At 42.4% G+C, this 24,824-nt stretch overlaps 1 protein-coding gene across 10 annotated transcripts in view; it reads right to left on the bottom strand.

Annotated features, from left to right (window-relative positions):
• dip2a (disco-interacting protein 2 homolog A) overlaps positions 1-24,824 on the bottom strand; it is a 72,453-nt gene that overhangs the window by 19,736 nt on the left and 27,893 nt on the right. For 7 of the 10 annotated variants that reach the window (XM_062402710.1, XM_062402715.1, XM_062402713.1 and 4 more), the window contains exons 2-7: positions 13,490-13,561; positions 9,295-9,414; positions 9,090-9,209; positions 5,029-5,298; positions 3,622-3,759; positions 2,204-2,245 (exon numbers count right to left, since the gene is read on the bottom strand). In XM_062402710.1, the coding sequence (XP_062258694.1) occupies positions 2,204-2,245; positions 3,622-3,759; positions 5,029-5,298; positions 9,090-9,209; positions 9,295-9,414; positions 13,490-13,561 (762 nt within the window). The remainder of the gene's footprint in view (positions 1-2,203; positions 2,246-3,621; positions 3,760-5,028; positions 5,299-9,089; positions 9,210-9,294; positions 9,415-13,489; positions 13,562-24,824) is intronic. The other 3 variants (XM_062402717.1, XM_062402718.1, XM_062402719.1) reach the window with 1 other exon arrangement.

The following is a 24,824-nucleotide window of genomic DNA, read 5'->3' as shown; positions in this document are numbered from 1 at the left end:
GCCGAACCGGAACACGCTCATGAAGCAAAGCCGGACATTTGCTAAGATATAATAACCACAGGAAAGGCAATAAAAAGGAGAAAAGTAACAGACTTCAAATGAGAGAGCAGAGGAGGAGTCCATTAGACTTCCCTCACATTTTGGACACAGGCACATACAGACTATAATCACCGCCGGACATAATTTGCTACATCTGATTTTATACTTAGTTTGGGAAGAGGAGGGGTAGGTGGTCTGTGTCAGACATTGCAGACAGCCACAGGAGACGAAGGCCACAGCTGCATGAAGCTCACTATGATATATCTTACTATAATAAACCAGGCTCAGACAGACTCTGCCTCCACGTGTCGGGACAGATGTACTGGGAGTTAAGACGCATGAGGGTCAGCGCAGCACCTGATGGGCCAATTAGAAAGCCCTAGACACGCGGGACGACATCTGAGGGCCCTGAGTCCCACCCACTCAAGGGCTTTGATCATTAATATCACAGCATACCAGGCCCTGTCTGTGATAATAACTATAATTAATGCTTCATAATTTCATTAGATTTCCTGCCCACAGCACTGAATCGCTGTAGCAACAATGAGTCTGGTTAAATTTGTGCTTGAAATACAACACAAGCTCTTTGAAATAATAGTATAATCATATAGGTTAATGAGAGCTGCATAAAGCATTAGATGGAGAAAATAAGATTCCGTGTATGGTGTTTGGGCAATGATGTGTGACTGAAGAGTTTCTAAGGGATATTACATCATACGTACAGGCAAAGTGCATAGACATAAACTAAAAAGAAAAGTTGTTTTAGTGCCTATAGACAGCATGAATCACAAAGTGATGAATAGACATGTGGTGAATAGGTTGTAAGCTCCGCAGATCATGTCAGAGCTCTGGGTGGTGTTACATTTTTTTGTTTATTTAGCTGTTCAGTGAATATTACCAAGACCCTGTGTTTGACAGGTCTTTAGAGTTATGGTGGAAAATAGGTGGCAGCTGATAGAGGAGCTGGCTTTGGATGGATCACATTATGATGTAAAACAAGCTAAAGAAGAATGGAGTGTAAACAGTCTAAGTAGTTAAAAATGTCCACATATAAGATGTTTTCGTGGAATCACTTTTTAACAATAGAATTTATGTTAGGACGGATGACATGGCACCTTCATTGCTACCTAGTGGCTGGCTGCAGTAAAGGTAAATCCTGCCTACTCCATGTTAGTGGATGGGACATAGTCCAAATTCAAATGTCGAAGCCCATGTTGAATGATCTTTCTCTTTCTGTTTTAAAATTTGCTGTCTGATGTTACTACAAAGGGAGTATAACGTCATGATTGACAGCTGAGACTGACTCCAACTGCTCCATACCCCATCTATACTGCTTAGACTATCACTCTAAATGCGCAAGATGGCAGATGGCTTAAAACAGATCTTTGCTTCATTTCTATACTGGGAGGACGTGTCTATTATATTATAAACAAATGCTATGCACAGACCCTCAATTTTTTTTAAACAGGAAATCCAGCCATAGCACATAAGAAGAAGAAAACTCTGACTGTGGATAAACAGTCAGAATTGTTAGTGGGAGAAAAGCATTGGTGGTATTGGTCTTTTTGTGGTATATGTTAGTATTAGGAAGAAGTGTCACACATCATATCACAGGGTGCACCTTCCATCAGGAACAATATCAGAAATGTAACTGAGGTCCCTGTGTGTCGCGTTATCTTCAGCCAACCATGTGTCAATGTTGAAGCGACAGCGGTGTGAGACAGCTACCATCAAAGACCCCAATGTTTGGCTACAGGCGAACAGGCATGTGTAGCAAGAAAAATAATGTGACAAGTCCCAGGGTGAGAGAGGAAACCAGTATGTTAACATGCTAATCATTCACATGTTGATGTGATCAACGTTAGAAGCATTTAGGTTAGATGTAGCTTGAAGATGCTATAAATGCTGAAGCAACACACTCCGTTATGCAAACAACACAGACACACACACACCAACCACACACGCACACACACACAGAAATCCAAGAACTGAATCCAGCTCTGCATATATATTTCTGGAAAACACACGGTTTGGGCAAGTGCTACATCTCACAGTACGGGCGAAGGGGGAAACAGGCAAAAACAAACACAAATGCAAACACTCGCACACAGCAGAGAGCACATATAGAAGACTGCCATAAAGTTGGAGGAACAGTTATAAATACCATCCGTTAAACTGAGGGATCCTTCACCTCCCCACTCACAGCCTGGAGGAGAGACATATCAGGATGTCAACGAAAACAGTACTATGAAATTGGTGTTTGTGTGCGTGTGCGTGTGTGTGTGTGCGTATGTGCATGTGTAAACATGTGATAATTGTACCAGCAACCAGACGTAGAGTGTTCTTATAACGAGCTCAGACTGTTGTTGTGGTTGTTGTACCACATAAGGACAATTTTATTAAGGTCTTAATAAGATGTGTGGCTTTGAAAACATTTGAACATCATGCAGAAAAATTAGGGGAAGAAAATCAATAACAACTGTCCATTTGCTTGTCAACCAGAAGACAGACTATGCACACACATATTCTTAATGACCAAGGATGGATAGCAGGAAGATAATAACTCAGCTGTAGCAATGTACATTAACTGAAAGGAGACTTTCAGCTCTGATTTGGAATTAATCAAGTTGGAGAAGTGACAAATACATTGCTGTTGCTTTTCTATGGATTGGTTGACCTGATTGTCATTTATGGCAACTCGCAAAATGCAACAGATACGTCCCATCCTGTCAGATCGGCCCTCTCGTCCAAGCTACAACCCCAAAACACATGAACCTCCAAAGCCTGATAACTGCTAGAAACTAACTTTCATTGACACGCTTGCTAACTTCTGACAATCTTCTCAGCTTCAGTGGAGTATGTCTTCCAGCTGAAGACTCCGGTCATGCACAGTAATCGACGGGCAGGGTGTACAGTTAGTGACATACAGGTACTGCAGCGAATAATTTAATTTGGTCCGAATTAAATAAAAAATTTAATTAAACACGACCGAATTATTGGTCGTGTTTATTAATTTTTTTGGCAACTTTATTAATGGCTATCAGGATGTGAAGAGAATATCAGCAATGATAAAAAAAAGTTTCAGGAATAACTTAGCAACCCTTCATGTAAAAACAACTAATCAACCCTATATATGGAAATATAAGCCCAATATAAGCTGTTAAATTGATATTGTATGCATTGACTTCATCCGCTTGGTCTGTTTTCACTTGTGTCTGATCTCTGCATTACAAGGGAATGAGCAAGAATGAGTGGATACAAGACAAAATATTGTTTTCAACACAAGATTCAACTCCGATATCTAGGTTCATTACTCAAAGAAATTCTGACAGAAAATGCTCTCACCTAAATTGTTATTATCCATATGTTTATATTAGTTAAGGAGAAAGAAGATTAGGGTAGAAAACATGGTGAGTTTTTCAGGGGTGGTTGAGGAAAGGTTGCAACGTTACCATGGCAACACAAGAGGGTCAGTCAGCAGCTTGCGCCGGTCTGAGTCCGACAGAGGGACAGACGGCAGGGGAGAAAGGGGAAAAGGGAGGTGACTGTGTTTCTGAATGTGCACGTCTGTAGGAAACTCACCATCTGCAGTCTCCATAACGCTGGTTTGGTGGTTGTAGCCGCGGGTAATGCCTTGTACCGAGGCCACTTGGGAGCGCTCTGCATGAAGCGAGGAACGCTCCGACAGCCCTGTCACATCGGGGGGTGCTGAGTGGTTATCTGTGATGAGTGGGGTGTCGGGGGTTAAAAGGTCAAACGCCAGGTCGAGTATGGGCTTTTGCAACTATATGAGTATGTACTATATACATTAAATGATCTGACAGCTGAGGATTTGAGGCATGAAACCTTTTCATCATCTGTAGGTGAAAATTCTTTCATAGTGTCATAGTGGACTTTTTAAATATGTCATGTGAGAACTCAGTAATGACATATAGTCAAATGTCCTCGTCAATACCACCAACAATTGGTCAACACCATCAATATCACCCTTCAGTATTTCCCATTCTTGATGGACTACAAGTCATTGTCTGTTGCTGACGCGAATTAAGAGTTTGACGGACAGAGGATAAAAGTGAGATTTATTTACAGCTCGACTGTCTCAATCAACTTATTAGCTGGACAACAATTCGATATTTTTTATATTTATTTATCTACACCCTAAAAGAATACCCATGCCAGCCACACATACTGACGCACATGAACACACACATACACAAGCATTACACAGTCTCACCTTGCTGCTGCTGAGACAGATTGATACAGATACTGAATCTCATTTACAAGCTTATGACACTTGCATCGCAACATGGTATGAGTAGCTTCGACAGGGAAGTGGCTATGAACCCTTTCACATGACTGAATGACAGTGAGATGGCAGACGGAGACGACTAATTGGATAAACGCGAATAAAAACTATGTTCCTTGTTCCCTTCGTCTTGTCTCATCAAGTGCTTTTGTGTGCCTGGAGGGAGATAAGACCTCAGATGTACCAGTTGTGTAGGACGACACTGTCTGTCTGTGATTAAGCTGCAGTTACACAAAAACAGCCTGAGCGACATAGTTCAGGTTCTTTTGCTGATATCAGCAAATGAGAGACCATATATAAAAACCTTACTGCATGCAGAAGTCTGCAGTCTTGCATAATAATGTATAAGAATGTTATTTTACTGTGAAGGTGAACCCAATGACACTGAAAGCATCTTGAACATTTGTTATGCAGTAAATAAATTTGAAAAGTCAAGTTTTTTTTTGCTCGCATCGTCTTATTCTAGTTTGACATTGCCTTCTTACTTCAGCTCAAAACCCGCTAGACACATTTTCACAGTTTTCCAAACAGCATAAAGGGTAGAGATGAGTTGGATTAACATTGTGTTCAACTTATTAACCTCTGCTAACTGAATGAGAGCGCTGTATTATTGTAAAGGGTAAAGAACATACAGATGGACCAGCTGATATGTGATGGAGTGTGAGAATGCGTGTGTCACTGACCTAGCTGGGTGTGTGCCATGAGGTCGGCCAGTGCGGTAGCTGCGGCGTTGGCGTTGAGGGCTGCGTGGGCAGTGGTGTTGGTGGTGGTGACGGATCTCCCTCCCGGGTGGGATGAGGTGGATGATGCGGAGGATGAGGTGGACGAGCCCTGGATGACACGGTTAAACCAGTGCTCAACGGCTGGGTGGCCGTGGCCCTGGTAGGGCGTGGAAGTGGCCAGACGTCCCTGCCGGCGCAGCGAACCCTCATCTTCCGACGCTGAGGAGGTGTCTGTGTTTGACAGGTCAAGACAGGGCAGCGTCACAACAAGAATATGGCGAAACATGGCAATGGAACTCTTCAGCAGGATTTAGATGATATGCTGAAGATACACTATTCTATTTATGCAAACAGGAAGAAGCAAGTGAGATGGCCTGATGATTTGGAAAGAGACCCAAGTTGAAGGCTGAGGGATGCTTGTTTTTTAATGTCTTGCAGCGCATGTATTTGATATTTGACTTTATGTAAAACTGCAACACTAACACACAGTTGCACTGCAACTATACTTTCACAACATGTAAATGACAAAGTGCAATAGATTTCTACAACAGACAGACTGAATACAACTAACAAAATAAGTTTTCCAAGAAAGTTTTTGCATGATTTAAAAAAAAAATTGCTAAAAAACTACAGGGTATGACATTTTTTTAAATCTTGGGTATTTTGAATACTCTCAAGATTTGAGTTTTCTAGACAAGAAAGAAGTGTCAGTGGATTTAAATTTAACCTCACTGATGCTGGTATGAGAATGTTGCTTCTAAAAATAGGAAATTGATACATACAGAATACATAGAATACAAAAAGAAAAGTGTCGTTGTATAGTAATCTGGTAGAGTAGAGATTTTCTGCTTCAGTCATTATGACTTGGTCAGAGCCCCAGGTAGTGATGACTTTGCCGTGTGAACTTTGAGCAGTTGGTCTCAGCAAAAGTAGCCCAAACGAGAACAGCTTCAAAGTAAGGTAAGGATCTTTAAAAATGATCACATTCCACTGCATCTGCCCAGCTCACATACATGTCTGCTCTTTCAAACAGATCACTGTAGTTGCACAACATCAGGCCAGTCTGAGAATTGCATTCTGCAGAGAACGGGATGAAAGGGCTAAAACAGCGTAGAAAAAATACTTAATTTATGAAACTATTTTCAAATTCAACAAAAAAGATCACAATCCCTATGAACCATCATTTACCAAGTAAAAAAGGGGGGCTGTTCTGCAGCACCTGAGAAATGTATCAAACTCATTCACAAGTGAACACTCAAAGTCTCTGAGCATGTTTTCCAAAACAAAGCTTTAGTAATGTGGGAAATCTATCCCCAGTCCACTGAGGGGATGAGAGAAAGCCGTTTAGAAAACAGAGATTAATCCTGTGTGTGATCAGCACATGCCTGACGAATGTTCTAAACTAATGAGCCTTCTCTGTGATCTGCCTACTAATCACTCAAAGTATGTACTACAAGGGAAGTCCACCAATAGGGATCCGCAGACTCCTCCAGCTTCCTCGTGGCCTTGCAGGGGCTGTCAGAGGAAGGCTAGAGGAGGTTTGATTATAACAAGCTAAAATTTTATATCTCTACAACCAGTGGACTTAAGGGGGTAATCACGTATTCATGATTCTGTTTGTTATTCCTCTGCCTCCTTACAATCTCTCGCAGTAACCTCGACACAGTTACACAGAGGCATGGGGAAAGAGAGGGTCCGAGAATAATTGCAAAGTAGAAATAGACAGGCGAAAATAATGGAGAAAGAAACTATGAGAGAAAGACAGAAAGAGGTTATTAGTCACAGAGAGGACCAAGAATAGAAAGTAAAGAGTGAGTCAGAGAAAGTGCTGGAGGATTCGTTGGAAGAGAAGGTTATAAAAGAACAAATAGAAAGAGGCAGATAAGCTGAGATTTCTATCATTTTTTTGCATCAATTAAATATTAATTCGAAGCAAAGCAGAGTATATAGAGCAACAGCCCAGCAGTCTAACATTAATTGGAATCCAAGTGAAATAACATCATAACAGTTGGTTCCTGAATGTTACAAGTTTGCTATACAAATGACATCCTATGTATTGGAGCATCCATGAGCAATCCATCTTTCTTTATGTGTACTAAAATGGTAAACAACTTGCAATAACTAATTTATTACAACTTTGTGTCTCCACTTCCTCTAGTTTTGCAAAGATGAAGGCAACATATCGCAGATATGGGTGCCGCCATCTTGTGCTTTTAATGTAATTTGGAGCCAGAGTCTATGCAGTAGAGATCCTGGGGTGGAACTGGGTATTGATACACATGCTCGACCAATCACAAGTAAGTCTTTGCTGTCATTCATCATCAATCATGAAACGTTTCTCAGTGGGATAAGAAGTGCCCAAAATGACAGAAACTATCTTTGAGAAAAATGTTTTTAACATGTACTTTGACTTTTTGGGGTTGGTCCATGTCCTATTCACTGACATGGAGGAGGAGAGTTTATGACCTATACAGCAGCCAGCCACCAGATCACCTAGATGATTTAGCTTCATTATTGGGGAGCTGTTGTATCATCCTTATATAAAGTCCTGTCTGGCTAGTATATTTATCATTTCCATCATCTTAGTTAAGTCTGATAGATAATTGGCAGTGAAAACAATGTATAGCTGTGGCAGCTTTCGTTCTGCAGATATTCTTCAGGAAACTAGAGGGAAATTGTGGCACTAGAGGGAAATTCAGGAGATAACTACAGTTATTACGGTTCCTCTCCAGGGGGAAATGAATGTGTTCTGGATTTGAAGGATATGAATCCAGTTTTTATTCAGATATTTCCGTCTGGACTGAATTGATGGGCAGACAAACAGACACACTCCCTGCAGAAAAAAATTGCCATTCGTAGAGCTATGCTGTTAGCGTGACTAAAATAATTTGTTACAATCATTTTGTGTATATTACTATTATTATTACTATTGTATGTAAGTACTTTATGCACGTATTACAACTTATTCTTCCTTGTTAGACGTTGGATGACACAGTTTGACTGAATATGAGAGATGCAAAAAGAGAAAGAGAAAAATTGAAAGATGCATGTTTTAGATACAGATAACCCCAGCACTGGGACCTGCTCAACAAAATATTACACCACAGCACCAGTAGTTTTTACAAACTCTTCAAACCAACTCAAAGTTCTTCTGCCAAATATCAGACCTTATGTTGAAGTTATGAACATAACCATCATCACTATGGGCAAAGCCTGTAGCTGCCATCAACCTTTGAAACACTAGCAGATCCCAGTCCATCTTATGTGTACAGTAAAGGATTTTGTTGGTCTGTGGAGCCAATCCTGTGAACATTACCCCAATATATTACAGTAGATAAACTCAGAGTGACTCAAAACAACCGTGAAAGTGCCCCTCCTCCTGCTCAAACCCCAGTGTCTGAGCTCTTAATCCGGTTACGAGCTCCTGTGTCCTCTCTTTACCCAAGACATGAGGCTCTGAGGACTCCTACCAATTAACTCTTATACACCAAAAATAAAACCACCACAGAGTTTGAGAGACTGGAAAGTTTTCGACTGTAAAATATGTCACACAGATATCTTACTCATTGATCAAACAACGATTGAGGAATTTGAGAAAACATTTATATTCTTTTTTTGGCCTTGGACATCTTGCAAACAGAAGCCACAAAAAACAGCAAAACAACAAATATTCAAGGGATCTGGCCCACACAATACAAACCGTTATAAAATCAGGCAAAAGGTCGACATTTTGAGACTATGTTAAAAATCTGATTATGCAACTCATGTGGGAAGGTCTGCCTGGGAACATGATAGTGAGAACTGAGTCCTTTATAGTCCTAGAGAATGGACACATTCATCAGACTGCACATTTCTTTCCAGTGGCAAAAGTTTGGCAACATCATCTTCATTCAGTGGACACAACAGGGAATCAGCATCCTGCACTCCGATACACATGTAAACAATCATGAGTGATCAAAAACCTCGGCTAGTACACTCTCTGCCCTGGTTTGGCAGTGGGACTTCAGGAATAATAGTCTCACCTGGTGGGGTGCATGCCTCCACAGATGACTGAACTAGCACAGATCGTCTCTTAGAGGGCATGGGCATCTTCCTCTCTTTGTACTTCGCCAAAGCTGCTTGGACGGCTTCTGTGTGCAAATCTACCAGAACAGACAAAAACAGTTTAGCTACAGCATATAAGAGGAGCACCAGGTATTTAAAAAAACAGTATGGACAAATCTGTACCAGATCTGAAGCGTTCATCCCGGGTGTTGGCAGCCCGGGACTTGTTGTGTTTGGAACCTGGAAGAACTGCTTGGGAGGAGGTCTGGATTCTGTTGTCAATTTGCAGAGATGGATCTACACCTGCAGAGAAAAAAAGACCATTTATACCACAGAAAATGTATACCAGGAAAGCAACAAAACGTGTATCTTCCTCTACTGTCCACAAGCTGAAATATTAATATCAGAAATAGGAGCACATACCATCTTTGCAGAATGTGTTATGAACAAAGAGCAACGCTGCTGAATATTCTTTGACCAGATCAAGTATCCACAGGCTTAAAAGGTAATCCCTACTTAGGCTCCAGTCTTCTAATACAGTAGCTTGGAGTTGAGAAAGTGTTCGCTATAATTAATCCAGCCTGTCTAGCCGCTCTCCAGCTGCCTTCAAGCTTTCTAATAAGGGATGCAAATACAAATTTTACAGTCAGACATAACAGAAAGAAGGTGATTGAGCACCATAAATATCTTCTGAGTGGAGCGTTCTAAAAATTGTCAAACGCTCAGACTCGTCAACCTCAGACAGTGATTCATCCTTTTGCTACTGTAATTCTCACTTGAGCTTTATTAAGGAACCAATGGTTAGTATCAGTGAAGGAACCCGAGAGTAATGCCTGTTTTTGAGAGGATGTATTTAGGTGGGAAGGTTAAATGCATAGGATAATCTCAAAAATGTATTCTGAGGAGGAAAGATTCCCATGAAACAGAAATAATGTGATCATATTAATCTGACTGGGGTGTTCATCATTAAAGATCTGAATGTACACAGAAATTATGTAACATGAACAATACAGATGAATAAATGTCTGCCTACAGTTCTCTGTTGGGCAATGAAAGGCCCTAGCGGTTATTTTAGGCAGCCTTGAAGGACAACATTAGACACAATGGAACAGGAGGCTTTACTATAACTTAGCAATATGTCTGACAGTTTTACACATGGCACTTTCCTGGAAGCGGGACAAAGAAAAACACTCCCATTAAAAAGGATGTTTCTGTAATTCTTTAGCTTTGTCTTAATAAATATTAATGTGTATCCACTGCCTCCTTTTGGTTTTCCCAAAAACTTTTTGGGGAAATGAGAGTGATGCATGATTCCAGTGAATAATTTCCTGTGAAACACAATTATAAAGACTAGATAAAAACAACACCATTTGGTCGTTATTAACAGTTGGGATTATTAGCAAATCGATCATGGAATTGAGAGCCGATCACAAGTGGCCACAGAGGACACATTCAGGACTCACTTTAATGCCAGAGTAAACAGATGAACCAGACGATGACCACTTGTGATCGGATTTGTCAGGACGGATGTTAATTCCAGGTCTGAACATGGCCTAAAAGTCACAGTGTGGATAGAGAGAAAGTCTAAATATCCACACTATACAGGCGGAAATTAACAGAACAGATAAAATTGACCAGACTGTAGAGAGTTATGAGGTTTAACTGGATATTGACCTGGGATCAAGCGACACACACAGAATGACTACAAAGTTCCACCAAGGGCACATTCAGCCGGTTAGATCCAATCCTTCGCTGGATGGCTGATCAGACACCCGGGCCAGCCAGCCAGCCAGCCGGCCATCGGCCCACCCGGCTTTTCAGCGGCAGCTTACAGGGGATCAGCGAGCTCCACGATGTCAGCAACTCGCAGACAGCAGCAGCACAAAACACACTGCAATACTGAGCAGCATCCACACACACTTCAACTTTATCCTATTTAATAACATGAGTTTAAATATTGCACAACACTGCCAATACGGCCTGAGGGCATTTAAGGACACACAATGCATAGAGCCTCACACATGCACAGGTGCACACACGCAGTACACACACACATACACACACACACCATCCCTTGAGCTTAGATAGAGATCAATATACGCTGATGCCATATATTGCTCTGACAGCACAGTCACACAATGGCCTTTTCCCAGCTCCCACAGGAAACAGACCTATAAAACAAGCCAGACAGGACACCAGACCCGGTTGCTGGGCAGAGCACACCTAGGACACACACCACACTGAGCCAATCAGGGGCATGCCCGTCACAGCAGATGTTGTTATTGGTTCACAGCGAAACCCTGATGAATTTTCAGAGCACCTGCCTGATGCCAACCCTTACCGGTGTGGTGTCTCGCGTGCAGAGAAACACGTGGCTATTAACGTGCATCAAGTTCGCAGATGAATATCAGAATCACACATAAATTATCTTCCTTAATATAAACTATATATGTGTATACTTTCTTAATAAAGGGGAATTAAATCAGAAAGAGACTGAAATACATTCCTCATCAGAAACAAGAAAAAAAAACATACTATCACTGTATTTTTTACCATAGACTGTATATAAAGACGGTCACCATGACTGTTCCCCAAAAGTGAATCCAGAGAATTTGAACGCCACCTGGTGGCTGGCTGCATTATAAGTCATTGCAGGCCCCCTCCATGTTAATCAATGGGAAATGAACCAAACTAATAAGTTAAAGATTACATTACTTTGGTTTTAATTAGTAATTTGATGGTATATGAACAGGCTTAAACGTTAGGATTGACTCCTGGTCGAGCACACGTATCGATGGGCTCTAGCTACAACGGCTCCATCCCATGATCGCTAATACACAGACCCTGAATCAAGATGGCAGCGCTCATATCCAGGGTATTTTAGCCTAATTTCTGATAGTGGGAGGAAGTGGAGACTCATTCTTTATCTTTATATACAGTTTATGATTTTCATCAAGGCGGTATATACATTCCTCTGAAAAGCTGAATTTAATGCTGATAAACATATATTCACCTGAATATTTGACTTCACAGATGGTCAACACCTCATGCAATTATCTATTCTTTCAGTGGCACCAAAAATAACTATAAGTATAAACAAAGGAAAATGATTCTGCTCTCACAGATCTGGCTTTGTACACCAACTTTATTGCAGTTGGCACATGTTCAGTCCTATGACAACAGTGAAATATAGGACCGTAAAACAGCTTGTGATATTTTGTGTGGAGCTCTGAAGCCGACCGTCTATTGGACTCCTATTTCAACCATTCAGCAGTTAAACTCGAACCCACTGTCTCGTCGTGCTGGATGGATTTGTCATTAAAGACCAACACATTCATTCATCCTGAGAGAAGTATGTGTTGTACATGAACCAAAGTGTGTCCATCTCTGCTCTAAACCAGTCACTTCCCTGCTTTATCAGACTGTGTGAAATCAAACAATGAGTGAGGGAGCAAGATAAAGATAGAACATGGAGATGATGGTCCGCCCAAGCTAAATAACAGGCATGCTAACTCCAGTGGAAATCCTTGAGCGAGCGGCCCACACCAGACTCTGGTTTCCACTGAGGCTTGATGTTCTGAGAGCAGGCCAAACCAAAGGCCGACATAGACCCCGGATAAAGGACCGAGAAGCATGAAGCATACAGACAGCAATTCCTCTCTGGGATTCACCACAAACCACCTCGTCCATACAGTCTGCACATGGCGGCTAGGAATGACTGACTGCATGACTGGGACTAAAAATACAATAAATTGATATACTCAGTCAATGGCCATAGACATAAGTAACACACAGATGGGAAATATCACAATCTCCTGTTCTTCAAAGTTAATACTTGTCTTCTCAATAACTTTAATTTCTATTACATATAATGTGATAAATGGCTGACGCAAAACAAAGGCATTGATAAAAGCTCACAGGGGGACAGGCTAACAACCCTGACCCGAAGAATCAAGGTCAAAACAGCAAGAACACCATTAACCAGGATAGTATACAAAATAGAGGGCTCAAAAACCTCTGCAGTATCCTTCATGTGGAGATTAATTTATTCCGTTTAAAATAACTCCTTTGTAACTTCTCAGTTTGTTTTTCTAATTTGCTTAAAAATTCTAATATTGATTTTGCATACATTTTTTTCCTATAACTTTTCTCTGCAAACTGCATTAAGGCTCCCTTCAATAGATAACCTGAATGTGCTCTAAGCAAAGAAAGATGTTACAATAATTATCATTACCAACATGCTCAGATTCATCACCTTGTTCTCTTTTCTCTTGCAAGGACAATTCTCTCAATGCGACACTGACAGAGGCGGTCGGCGCAAGGATTCAGTAAAGCCTGGTTCTGGGGAGTAAATCTCTTGCAGGCCTGTGTGCCTTACCTTGTATCTGTGGGATGTACGGTGCCAGCAGCTTGCCTCTTTTCTTCTCATAGCCCTTCTGAGTGATGTCCCCTGAACAGACAGAGACAGAGAGGTACAGAGGAACAGACAGAGAGAGAGAGAGAGAGAGAGCGAAGAGAGGGGGGAAACAGAGAGAGATGAGTCATTAGCTCAGCTGTGTTCTGGCGGTCGGTGTGTGTGTGTGTGTGTGTGTGTGTGTGTGTGTGTGTATGGGTGCTGGCAGCCTGGTTACACTGGCACCATAGGGCACCAGAGGAGGGCTGTGGCAGCAGATGACCAGCACAGTAGATGACCAACTGGATGTCTCTCTTAAAAAAGACAAACAGGAAGTGACAATGCAATTGTTGGTCCATAAAAACAACACAAAACAAAAATCACACTTGACAGATATGATATTGTGGAGAATTTCCACTGAATTCTTGAGTGATAACATCAGCTCGGCAGCAGGCATTTAAAAGATCGTTTGTCTGGTGCGCCTGGACCATGTTTCCCTCTCTGGGTTTTTTACCAGAAGTAAAAATACTGCTGATGTCAGCATCGGCATGAAGTGAATCCAAACACACACATAATTAAAAGGCAGTATGTTAAATAAGCTCTGGCTACAGGTTATTTCAAAAGCCCTGAAAGGAATATCAATGTCCAAGCGTTTCCAAGCCTGGAATTTAACCAGAATAATGGAAGGAAGAGGAAAATGAAGGCAGAGGGAGATGGAGAGATATGGATGCAGACAAATGGACAGAGAGAGGCTGCACCGTGAATCTACCACTATGAAAGGTGCTTTTTAAATTAAATTGCCTTTTCTTGCCTTGAAGGTAATAAGGCTTAGTAATGTGAAGACATTGTAGATTCAGCTATGGATTAACTCAGCTAATTATCAATACACTTAGCGGGGGTGAAAAGTAGACTTAGTTAAAATGGCGATCTAAACAAGTTAGGGTTAGGGTTAGGGTTGCTTAACTAAATTAAACCCAGCACTGCTTCTTTAGGAGCTGCTTATATTGTTAGTGGCCTGAGGTGAAACATTATTGTGTTCCTCTGGCAGCAGTTTAACATTTTGAGGAATCCGACAATACATTGTGTTACACTTTATTATCAGCTGTCACAGTGTGAAATGCTTCACCAACAGCATTTATTCCGAGAAGAAATAAACCGTAACTAATGAATATGGTCTTCACGAAATGAAACTGTCACCGTAACATTGAGACGCATCTATGTCCAGATGAGACCAGCTGAGAAGACAGAGAATGAGATCACTTAGTTTGGAGTGTTTTGGCTGCTCGTGGATGATGTGGGGTTTGTAAGAGGTCACCGTTTCTAAGTGGATGCTCGGTTTGTTTTCACATAAGTTTTAGATTCACACACAGTACCTCTGATACACAAACACACAACAGTATATCCTCCTAAATATGACCTCTCTAGCAATCCCATTTTTGTGGCAGCAACAACAAAATTATTGGAAATATGGCAGTTATGGAAAATGCCAGTCAAACCATTCACATAATTCGACAACTTCTGAGTGGTCAGGTTTCACTGGAATTGACTTTTCAATGAGAGTTCTATGAATGGAAATCACACTGTGAAGTTTTTAATAATCTATACCGGCTTTCAGTGGGGGGTCATTTGGGTGGAGGTCAAGTAAAAAGGGGTCAACTGGGATATCTGGACAGAACAACCTGATTAAATTCCTCCTCATCTGATCACATCTCTTCATCCTACCTTGGGGAATTCTTGATTTTACATTTTCCTTATTAATGTACATGAAGTGTTGAACATCCATAAATGTATTAAGGTATAAAGAACACAATCTGTTCCTTTATATTGAGAGATTTTTTACATTTTCAGTAATGCTTTCCCAAAATATTCACATGATCTTACAAAATACTTGTCACAATAGCATGTTGGTGTGAGGGCAGGTGTTGGTGGTCACTGCCTACTGGTCCCGAGTCACCAGTAACAGCTGAATGACTGCACTGTTAAATGTCCAGGAGAGCATGAGGCCAGCAACAATACAGTGCTGTCCACAGACCGGCTGACCCGACACTGACTCTTTCTGGCTATAAGTGTGTGTGTGTGTGTGTGTGTGTGTGTGTGTGTGTGGGTGTGTGTGTGTGTGTGTGTGTGTGCGTACATGCCAGCGTGTCTGAGTGTGAGCACCACAGCAGCCAATCAGGCTGAGAAGAACACAATAGAGGGCTATTCTCAGTGGTTGCTGCAAATACTGACCAGCAGCCTTGATGGCCAAGTGGCTCGTAGAGAGAGAGAGAGACACACACAAAGACACACTCACACACACATACACACATCAAATAATGTCTCTGTGAAGCTGAGGTCTTTTGATCTGACAACTAGCAGCTTGGTTATTAAATACGGAGGAATGGACTCAAGCATTCAATGGTTAATTATGGCCCTTATACCGAATCTTAAAAAGCCAAACAAAAAAGGTCTGAGGCAAAAGAATGAAATGCACAAGTGTGTTTTCATATGCTTGCACATACGTTTGTGTGTGTGTGTGTGTGTTCCAGGTATTAGTAAAGTTTTATATCACTAAATCAGTAGACAATCGGATTATGGGGAATTGTTGAGCTATGGGAGCAAAAATCGAGTCCCATTATATAAATCAATAAGTTCTAAGGTGAGGACATGTGGTAAGGTTGGGTTTAGGTTAGGCAAGTAATAACAATGGTTAAGGTTAGAGTAAGAATCCATGAAATCAATAAAAGTCAATGTGATGTCACCTGGAGTCATGGACTTAAAGTAAATGTGATGCAGTGAAAAGGCAACAAAAATGAATCGTCCCTTTTGACTTGAATCCACTTTGGGATTTCTCTGGGTCTGAATTTTGTTAGTACATATTACAGTATATCAATAAAGTTAAAATAATGGGCCAAAAAATGTGTCACTAAATGTGTGACACATGCATGCGTGTAGGTGGGTGTGTGCGACTATTTTAATGTATTCCTGAACAAACACTCCATGTCCCTCTGCGCTTGAGCTTTGAACACCTCATGAAAAGAAAAATGTGAGGATTCAAAGGTCAATATGTGACCTGTCAACTGGGGAATAAACAGAGGGTGGTGGGATGCAGAGAGACAGAGGGATGAATGCAGCTTACAGTATATTAACGGCGGAATGGGAAACACTTCATTTAACCCCTGCACGCTGACTAAAGCCTTTGCCATGTAATTGAGCTGTAAAGAAAAGTCTGCATCTCTAAACAAGAGGGAGAGACTAGTGGTGGGAGAGTGAGAGGAGGCATTTCTCATGTCATGATGGTTAGACAACAAGGGGCTCAGCTGAAAGATGTTTTTTTTTTAGCTTCCTCAGCCGGCATCCACCTTTATTAAAAACCCAGCTTCTTTGTTCCCACCACCTCACTACTCTGACCTCTCCACACTGCGCATTCCTGTCATCCCTTGACCTCCAAGCACTGTCACTTTTTAATTACCTGCCGAAGTTCCAGCTGAGAGTGTCCATATTTTTGTGGGGTATATATTGTCGTCTTGTCGAACTCATTATCAGTCTGAATTGATAAAAAGCTTATTTACAACCGAGCGTGGGCATATTTTTGTCGTGGAACATCACACAATGTTGTTACTATAAAAACCCTTCTCACAGGGTCCTGAATCCAATTGTAAAAAAGAGACGGTCAATCTCGTAACACCCGGAACTGTGACAGCTAGAGAGCCCGCTGTCCTCTGCTTTGTCTTATTGACTGTAATTGACTGATGGCTATTGACTGGGGCTGCTCCTCAAATGTGGCCCCATTAGAGAATTACCTTGCATCTGCCTGGGCGGAGCTCTACAGGGAGGAGGGAAATACTGAGACACAGCACATTCCTCTACAAGGCTCCAGCAACACACTGATGAAAAAGATAATGACAAGTAAAATTAATATATATATATATCAAATTTCTATCGGAAATTTTGTCCATATAGTCCAACACTCATTTATATAGTCTCAATTTCCTCTATGTGCTGAAATACAACGTGCTATCCTACCACCCTCTCCTCATTGACAGATGGACAGGTGGCCCCATCCTCCATTCATGTCAGTTCCTGTGCCAGGTTGACCCACAACGTGCCAACACTGCTGCCAAACCAGCGACCACGCCGCCTGCCCTTCAGCCGCAGAACGCCACAGCTAAATATTTAGGCTGATCAGCTCTTGCCCTCTGGGCTTGTATATTTATTCCAACAAAAGCATATGGCCAGGTGTCATCTAGCATCAGCTCTCCAAACGTTGGTTTTACACATCTGGATTAAGCTTTACTTCAGACAGGTGTTAAAAAAAATCTTGACTTATCTCCAGTGCATATTTGCAGTGGACGTTTTACTCAAGGACCTGAAGTGAATTATTCCAGGTGTGCACAGCAGGCTCTGAGCACTTACCCCTCTTATTCTCAGAGTCTATAAACGTGCTTCTTGCAGCTTTGCCTTACTTGTGTCTGACAGACGCAAAAAAAAAAGAGAGATATGATTAAGGGGCAAAGAGAGGGCTAGATGGAGAAAGAGCCGATCCACACCACAAACTGAACCACAAGTCTAGCTTATTAGTCTGTGTACATGACACATAAAACACCTAGCTGCAGAAATCATAATAGTAAAAGTACAATTTGCAATTACCACAGCTGAATTGTTTTACCTGCACAGAGACGGAGGCAGAATCACTCACATGCAGAAGCTGGAGGAGTGAGCGCAGCAGCGATGAAACGTCTTCATCGCAGAGTGAGAGATGCTCTGCAGTGACAGATGGAGGGAGGGAAGAGGAGGCCAGCGGCAGGATACAGGCAGCCTGGTCAACAGAGGCTAACACCAGCTAACAGGCTAACAGGCAAAGTCTATATAATCAGTCCTGCTGTCCCAAGTCAGTCTCCTCAGCATCCTTTGTTTCCTTCCAAAGTGAGAGCAAGAGAATCAAATGTACAAACCATCTCCCCTCATACTGCCTTCCCATCATTCCCCCTCCCTCCTACCCTCACTAACATCCTGCACTCCTGCCCCCCCCCCCCCCCCCCCTTCAGTCGACTGCCCCTGACGCCCCCCCTTCTTCCCCCATTCGTTCCCTCTCTTTCAATCCCTCCTTTCCTCTCTGCTGAGGTCTCTGCACAAAGCCGAGCTATAGGCTGCAGGATCAGGGTGTCAAAGCAGACCCCTGCCCCCCACCCTTCCTACATACCAATCTCGCACACATGCACACACACTGTACAAGAACTATGAAAGAGACTAGCCTGTTACAACATGTTTATGCAGGTCAAGTTACCAGATAATGCAAACTTTGTCTCACTGTCAAATCGAAGCTTCTCTTAATCTGATGTTGACAACCACAGCAGTTCCTAACAACAATATATTCCACAGCTGAGAAATAAAAAGTATTTTCTATAACACTGATGGAAGGTTAATATGACCACAAAACCACCTGGATAACCAGGTACAATAAGCTTTGATGCTCTATTGTAACTTCCACATGGAAATAGCTTTGTGTGAAGCAGAAGCTATGGGGGAGTTAAGACTGGGCTTATTGTGATGAGGAGGTCTCTGATGGAGAGGACACACTGACCTACTGACCTGTGTTTAGACTGGTTAGAGATGGAGTAATACAGAAGTCCCAGCAGGCAGTGTACACACGTTTGTGTGTTTCTGTGTGCGTGGGTGTGCGTTTGTGTTTGCATTTGTATTTCATTTTCGCAATTAAAAACCAAATCAGCCTCTGGCATCAAGTTTCAATGAATAGCTGCACATAATTAGGCTCAATTGTTCATTGCTTACACATTAAAGGGCCTGAACAAACACTCCAGCAGAACGCCTACATATGATAGATCAACCCCTATGATTCTAAAGACATTTACTACCGGTCACCTTGGACTTGTGGGTCAATCGTGTTCTAATTGTTTGTTTAAACTCACAAGATAGGAGGCTCTTCACATGTTAAACACCAGATACATGAAAGAAGACAACATTTGTGTTATATAATAAGATAATCCAATAACAAAGCCCGTTATTTAAGATAAAATGCGTTACAATTATATTTTGGGGTTAAAGATGATTTGGGTTTAAACCCAGAGGTAACAAGATGCTTTTTTAAAGTCTCAATGATTGGTAGAGTATAATCAAAAAATGGAAACAGTCATTGGTTGTATGCCTCTTTCTGTTGCAGTTCCTAAACTTCATAAGTTATTTTTAAGTGGCTGTAGCTTCCAGCAGAACACAGCAATACAGTGCTTTTCAATAACGCCAGGAGATGTCGAGTAACTTCACAGCTTTAACAAATACGTCATCGAAGATTCATAGAGCTTGAGTCATACTGAATGACATGAATACACAGTGTATGTTAGAGACAGTTGGGGATGGGAGGAAAAAAAGGCTAAGTCTTGCAGAAAAGAGGGTTGATTGAAGATGACAAGGAGCTTGACACTGAGAGCCAGCTGGTGAGACGGAGGGGGTCGGGCCGACTGGAGGAGGCTTTAGGGAGAATTTAGAGACAGGACGGGGGGATGAGGAGAGAAAAGAGAGCGGAGGAAAAGGGGAGAAGGACTAAAGAAGGATATGATTAAAAGGTAATGACTTCCTCTTCCTTTGACTAGACAGACAGACACATGCTGATACTCTCACACACAGACACACACACTCACAAATACACACTGATAGCCTCGATCCTAGAGGGCCTGGGCATCTCAATCTATCAATGGCTCCAATCACACTGTCGCATCACTTTTAATTAAGTAGTGCCAATGAATTAGGAGACTGAACGAACCCTCCTTTACCACTTTGCTAACACCTAACCCCCTCATCACATGTGCACACACACACACCGCCACACACACAAACCCCCCCCTCCATCCCAGAGGCTCTGTATGGCTGGTGAGTAGACAGACAGTGTGAATAATAAGACATTAGATGCAGCGCTGCCTTACACAGGGGGGCCCTGCAGCTGTGCACTGATTTGGGAAGCAGACAAGAGGGGTGGAGGGGGGCTTAATTAACAGTCTCAAATAAACACTGATACTGTAGACGCACACACACACACACACACACACACACACACACACACAATGTGATGGTTGCACCAGACTTCACAAAGAAACAGATGCGGATCAACTGAAGCACAAATACCAATGCTGAGCACTTACACAGCGGAGCAACACATAAATATACAAAGCTCACACACGGTCATCACTGGTTGCCTGAAATGTGAAAGTGTGGAGCGCCTTTGAGGAGCATGGCCATGTATGTCTATCATTATCAGGACCAGTTTGAGTTTTCAGAATGATTTTCAAGAGTGAGAACATGCTGATCGTCCTGTTAACTTCAATAAAAAAAATTATTTCTCTAGGTTTAATAATATTGATAACAATTTGGATAATGTAAGTATACAAGTCAACAAAATTTATAAATATTTACATATCACAGTATATATGTAACGTTAGGATCATCGGCCACAGATTGTATCAGCAAGTCTCCTTACAAGTATATGAATGGAAATGTATGTGTGTGCGTGCGTGTGCTTGTGTGTGTGGGTGGGTGGGTGGGTGGGGGGGGGGTGTAGGAGACACTGGCCTGGCTCCAGTCCAAACATATTCATCTCAGTTCATTCAGACACATGGTACGCAGGCTAGTCTGAGCTGCTCGGTGTAACTGAGCGATGTGCTGCTATTCTGGCTCTGAGCCAGAGTTTCATTATGTGTAAACATGCATCTCACCTACATGGACAACAGCAGAAACCGTCCTGTCCCACATCACGCAGTGCAGCTGTACATACGGCCCGATGAAAACACTGAGCAGTGACAACAAAGGGTGCAAGGCCAGGAGAGAATAAGTCTAATGTGTAATCCTGTAGACCTCATCAGATTAACAGCCTCCTTTTTAGGGAGTGTAATTTACTGATGCCTCTTGCAAACTGTTTTTCTTCTAATTTGCTTCACTATGTTTGGGGGGGAAAGGAGAAATGTGGAGCTGTGCAGTAAGAATTTATTATATTTCAGACTGGATTGTGTCATGGTGTAGGTGCTTTCATGTTGCCTGTGTGTGTGAGATTTGTGGAGCGAGACATCTGTGTGACAGGCGTGACCAGTGTGGGAGCCTCAGAGTGAAGATTGCCATGAAAACACAAGAATCTGTTCACGGCCAACGAGCCCCACTCTGCCTCCAGCCACAGTTGAAGGACTAACCACTCACTGTACTTTATATGTTCGGCTAAGGAGTGCCAACCTCACTGTATTCGCCACTGGTTCCCTTATTGGATGGCATGCCCGTAATTCAGCTCTGCTGCTGGTGACAGCTTCAACGTCTCATGAGATGCAGGAATCCATGTGTGCTCCTGTTGTGATTAGGCCATAGTGTCCAAGCCGATGGTGCAGTTTCACTGCAGAGATCAGTTAAAAACAGAATGAACAATGCCTCAATACCTGCTAATGAATGACTCAGGTTAAAACTGGGGCTTTATCCAAAGTGTCTTCATGAACAAACTGCTTCTCATGTGCGTCCTCACAGAAGGTTTTCAGCCGGAGGTACCATCACCCTTTGCACACCACATCAAACCCCACTGTTTCCAAAATGGGATGACGTGGGACGTTACATTCCTCTCCTTAGAAATCCAGTCAATCGAATTCAAAGCCAGAGTCTATAAAATCCTCTATTCAGGGCAGAACAGCTCTATACTCACACTCAAACAATCTAACCCGTCTCATTTAAAACACAGAAGGAGCTACCCTGATGGGGAAGTCGACCGCCGTTATTGAGATGCTATTCAAAGCGGCGATCCAAACATGCTGCATGTGCTGCACAACAAGAAAACAAATAGTTATTGGTAATGACATGGTAATGATAATAATAGAGATAAAAGAATAACAGTAACGTGGCACCCAGAGTAATTCACTGCGTAAAAAAAGTTAGTTTTTGCAAACAAACTTTAAGATATGTCTCAGACAGCCTGATTTCCTCAGGCGATTCATCCCAGAGCCTTGGGGCCCTGATGTCCCCGCTAGTTTTCGGCCTAGATTCAGGAAGTGACAGCAGTTTCATATAAATGTTTTTTTTTATTACACGCGAGCCAGAAATCTCCCTGCTCCATAGAGTCTTCATGACCTCCAAAGTGAACCATGTTGACAACGTGACATCAGTTCCAAACATAACTTGAGCCTACTGCCCAATGACGAACAAATCCTACTACAGCTCTCACCTACTTGGCAGAAGCAGCATATATGTCCTCCAACATCTCCAGCCTTTGTGGAGAGAAGCCCTGCATCCGTGGGGTTTGAGATATGAGTGTGACGTTTCCCATCTGAAGCTCCCAACTCCGTGCATGGAGTCTGCCCACTTCTCTGTACGCTCTCAGAGGATGTGGAGAGATTTATTGTCTCCTTCTTTTGCCTGGTTATTACCATATGAATGACCGTGGTTTCACTGGCCTGACACAGGCTTAGCCATTAAGCTCCTTGCATATACACACGCATAAACACCTTTGCTGTGGTGAGGGATAGCAGGGTGGGGGGGAGACGCTGGGTCCTTTTGCATGGACACACAAAACAGCTAAACGTCTACACATGGCCACCGTGGCAATCCAATTAAAGGGTGCACACACAGATACACTCAGTGTGGTATAGTAGTTGCATTAGAAATGCAGGCTAATGCGTCCAACTGTGTGATTTTGTGAGTGGGTTTGTTTGTGCATCCATATCTCTATGTCAGGGGCCAGGGCTAACAAGCGCAGCTCCAAGTCTAACAAGCAGTGTGCCACACTCTTTTGTTCTCCGTCTGTGATTCATGACCGGGTCTTGGAGGGAGGCCCAGAGTCTGTGTGTGATTACATGAAAGCCTGTGTGTGCCTCTGTTTACTGTTTTCAACACACAAAAAAACACACCATAAGCCCATGAATTCTTGTCATCGCTGCCGATGTGAAAGCGTCTCTTTCCAAATATACCCAGAGAGCAGCGCTGGGCCATTCAGGTGAGAGGATCAACACGGCATCAGCGCAGGTCGACAGATCAAGCAGGTGGACACACAATATGGAACAAATGTGCTCAAACTCAACTACACATTCAGTCATTGGTCCGTGAGCACAATCTCTGTTTTCCAACATACACAAAAACAGAACAGGCCAATCTCCCCAGGCGTTGGACAGGACGACCACAAGCCTCACCTCCTCTCAATCGCCATCTGTTCCTCTTTTCAATTCCCGTCCTCTCTTCACCATGACTCCACCGTTCAAACACACACAAAATACATGAAAGTAGCAGCACTCCTCCTTCCTGCTCTGTGTGTATCATCTGTTGTTCATATTTCACACTCAGTTTGCAGAATATTTCCCTCAAAATTTTCCAAGGAGTTTCCAAATTTGGATGCTAAAACAATAACATTCAGGCAGAAAGAGTATTAGCTCTACAACGTCAGCTGCTGAGCCCATCACATAACACAGACAGCAAAACTTAAATACACAGTCCCGGTCTTCTAAAATACAGATAACTGGGTTAGTCACAACAAAATGAAGTAACCACTGGTCCCTAGAACCACATGGAAATATGGTTAATATGATGTTTTTATTCTACCATGGCATCTGTTACACATTACACAAGCAATTGTGTAAAACACTGTATATAAGTGCGTGTGTGTGTCTTAATAATCGATATATATATATAACATATATAGCAAGTCAGAGGATCCATGATTTGTTTCTCAAGGCCCGACTTAATCCATTTAAAATTTAACACCCCAGCTCAACACTGCCCCAGCCCCTGTTAACAAGTCCGGGTCTGACTGGAACATCTGTTTGCCCTCAGTCAAGATATTTACTAGAGAAGCAAAGAAGAAGGGGTGAGAAAATAGTGTGTACACCGTCAGCCAGCAGAGTTGAGCTATGTTGGTATGTTACATTATGGCTTTCTTATTTTTTCAATTATCACTTGGACCAACTTAGGAAAGTGTGTGAGTGCGTGTGAGTGTTAGTATGTGTCGGTGTGTGACAAACAGAGCTCATTTAAGTCTGTCTCATTTGAGATCCACCACACACAGACATTACCAGACTGGTTTTCCTGCTGCGATTAACTAGTACACGTGCCACACACATACATCAATTGGAAACATTTAGACTTAAATATACAGACAGTCACCCGCCCAACCTGCACATGGGCGCGCAGGCAAGCACACATTGTACAGTGAGCAGTACATTAAGGAGAGCAGAGGCAGCACGAGGCAGTCCAGCTGGAGCACATGTGCCGAGCTCCTCTTATAATGAGTCTATTAGTCAGGGGCAAAGCAACTGCGACCACACACGCACGCACGCACACACACACAGACACATAATATACAAATGCAAAAGCA

Source organism: Platichthys flesus, chromosome 13 (genome assembly GCF_949316205.1).
Source record: "Platichthys flesus chromosome 13, fPlaFle2.1, whole genome shotgun sequence".
Taxonomy (NCBI): domain Eukaryota; kingdom Metazoa; phylum Chordata; class Actinopteri; order Pleuronectiformes; family Pleuronectidae; genus Platichthys; species Platichthys flesus.
The sequence above is the reverse complement of the archived record's forward strand: the minus strand, read 5'-3'. Positions and strand labels throughout refer to the sequence as shown.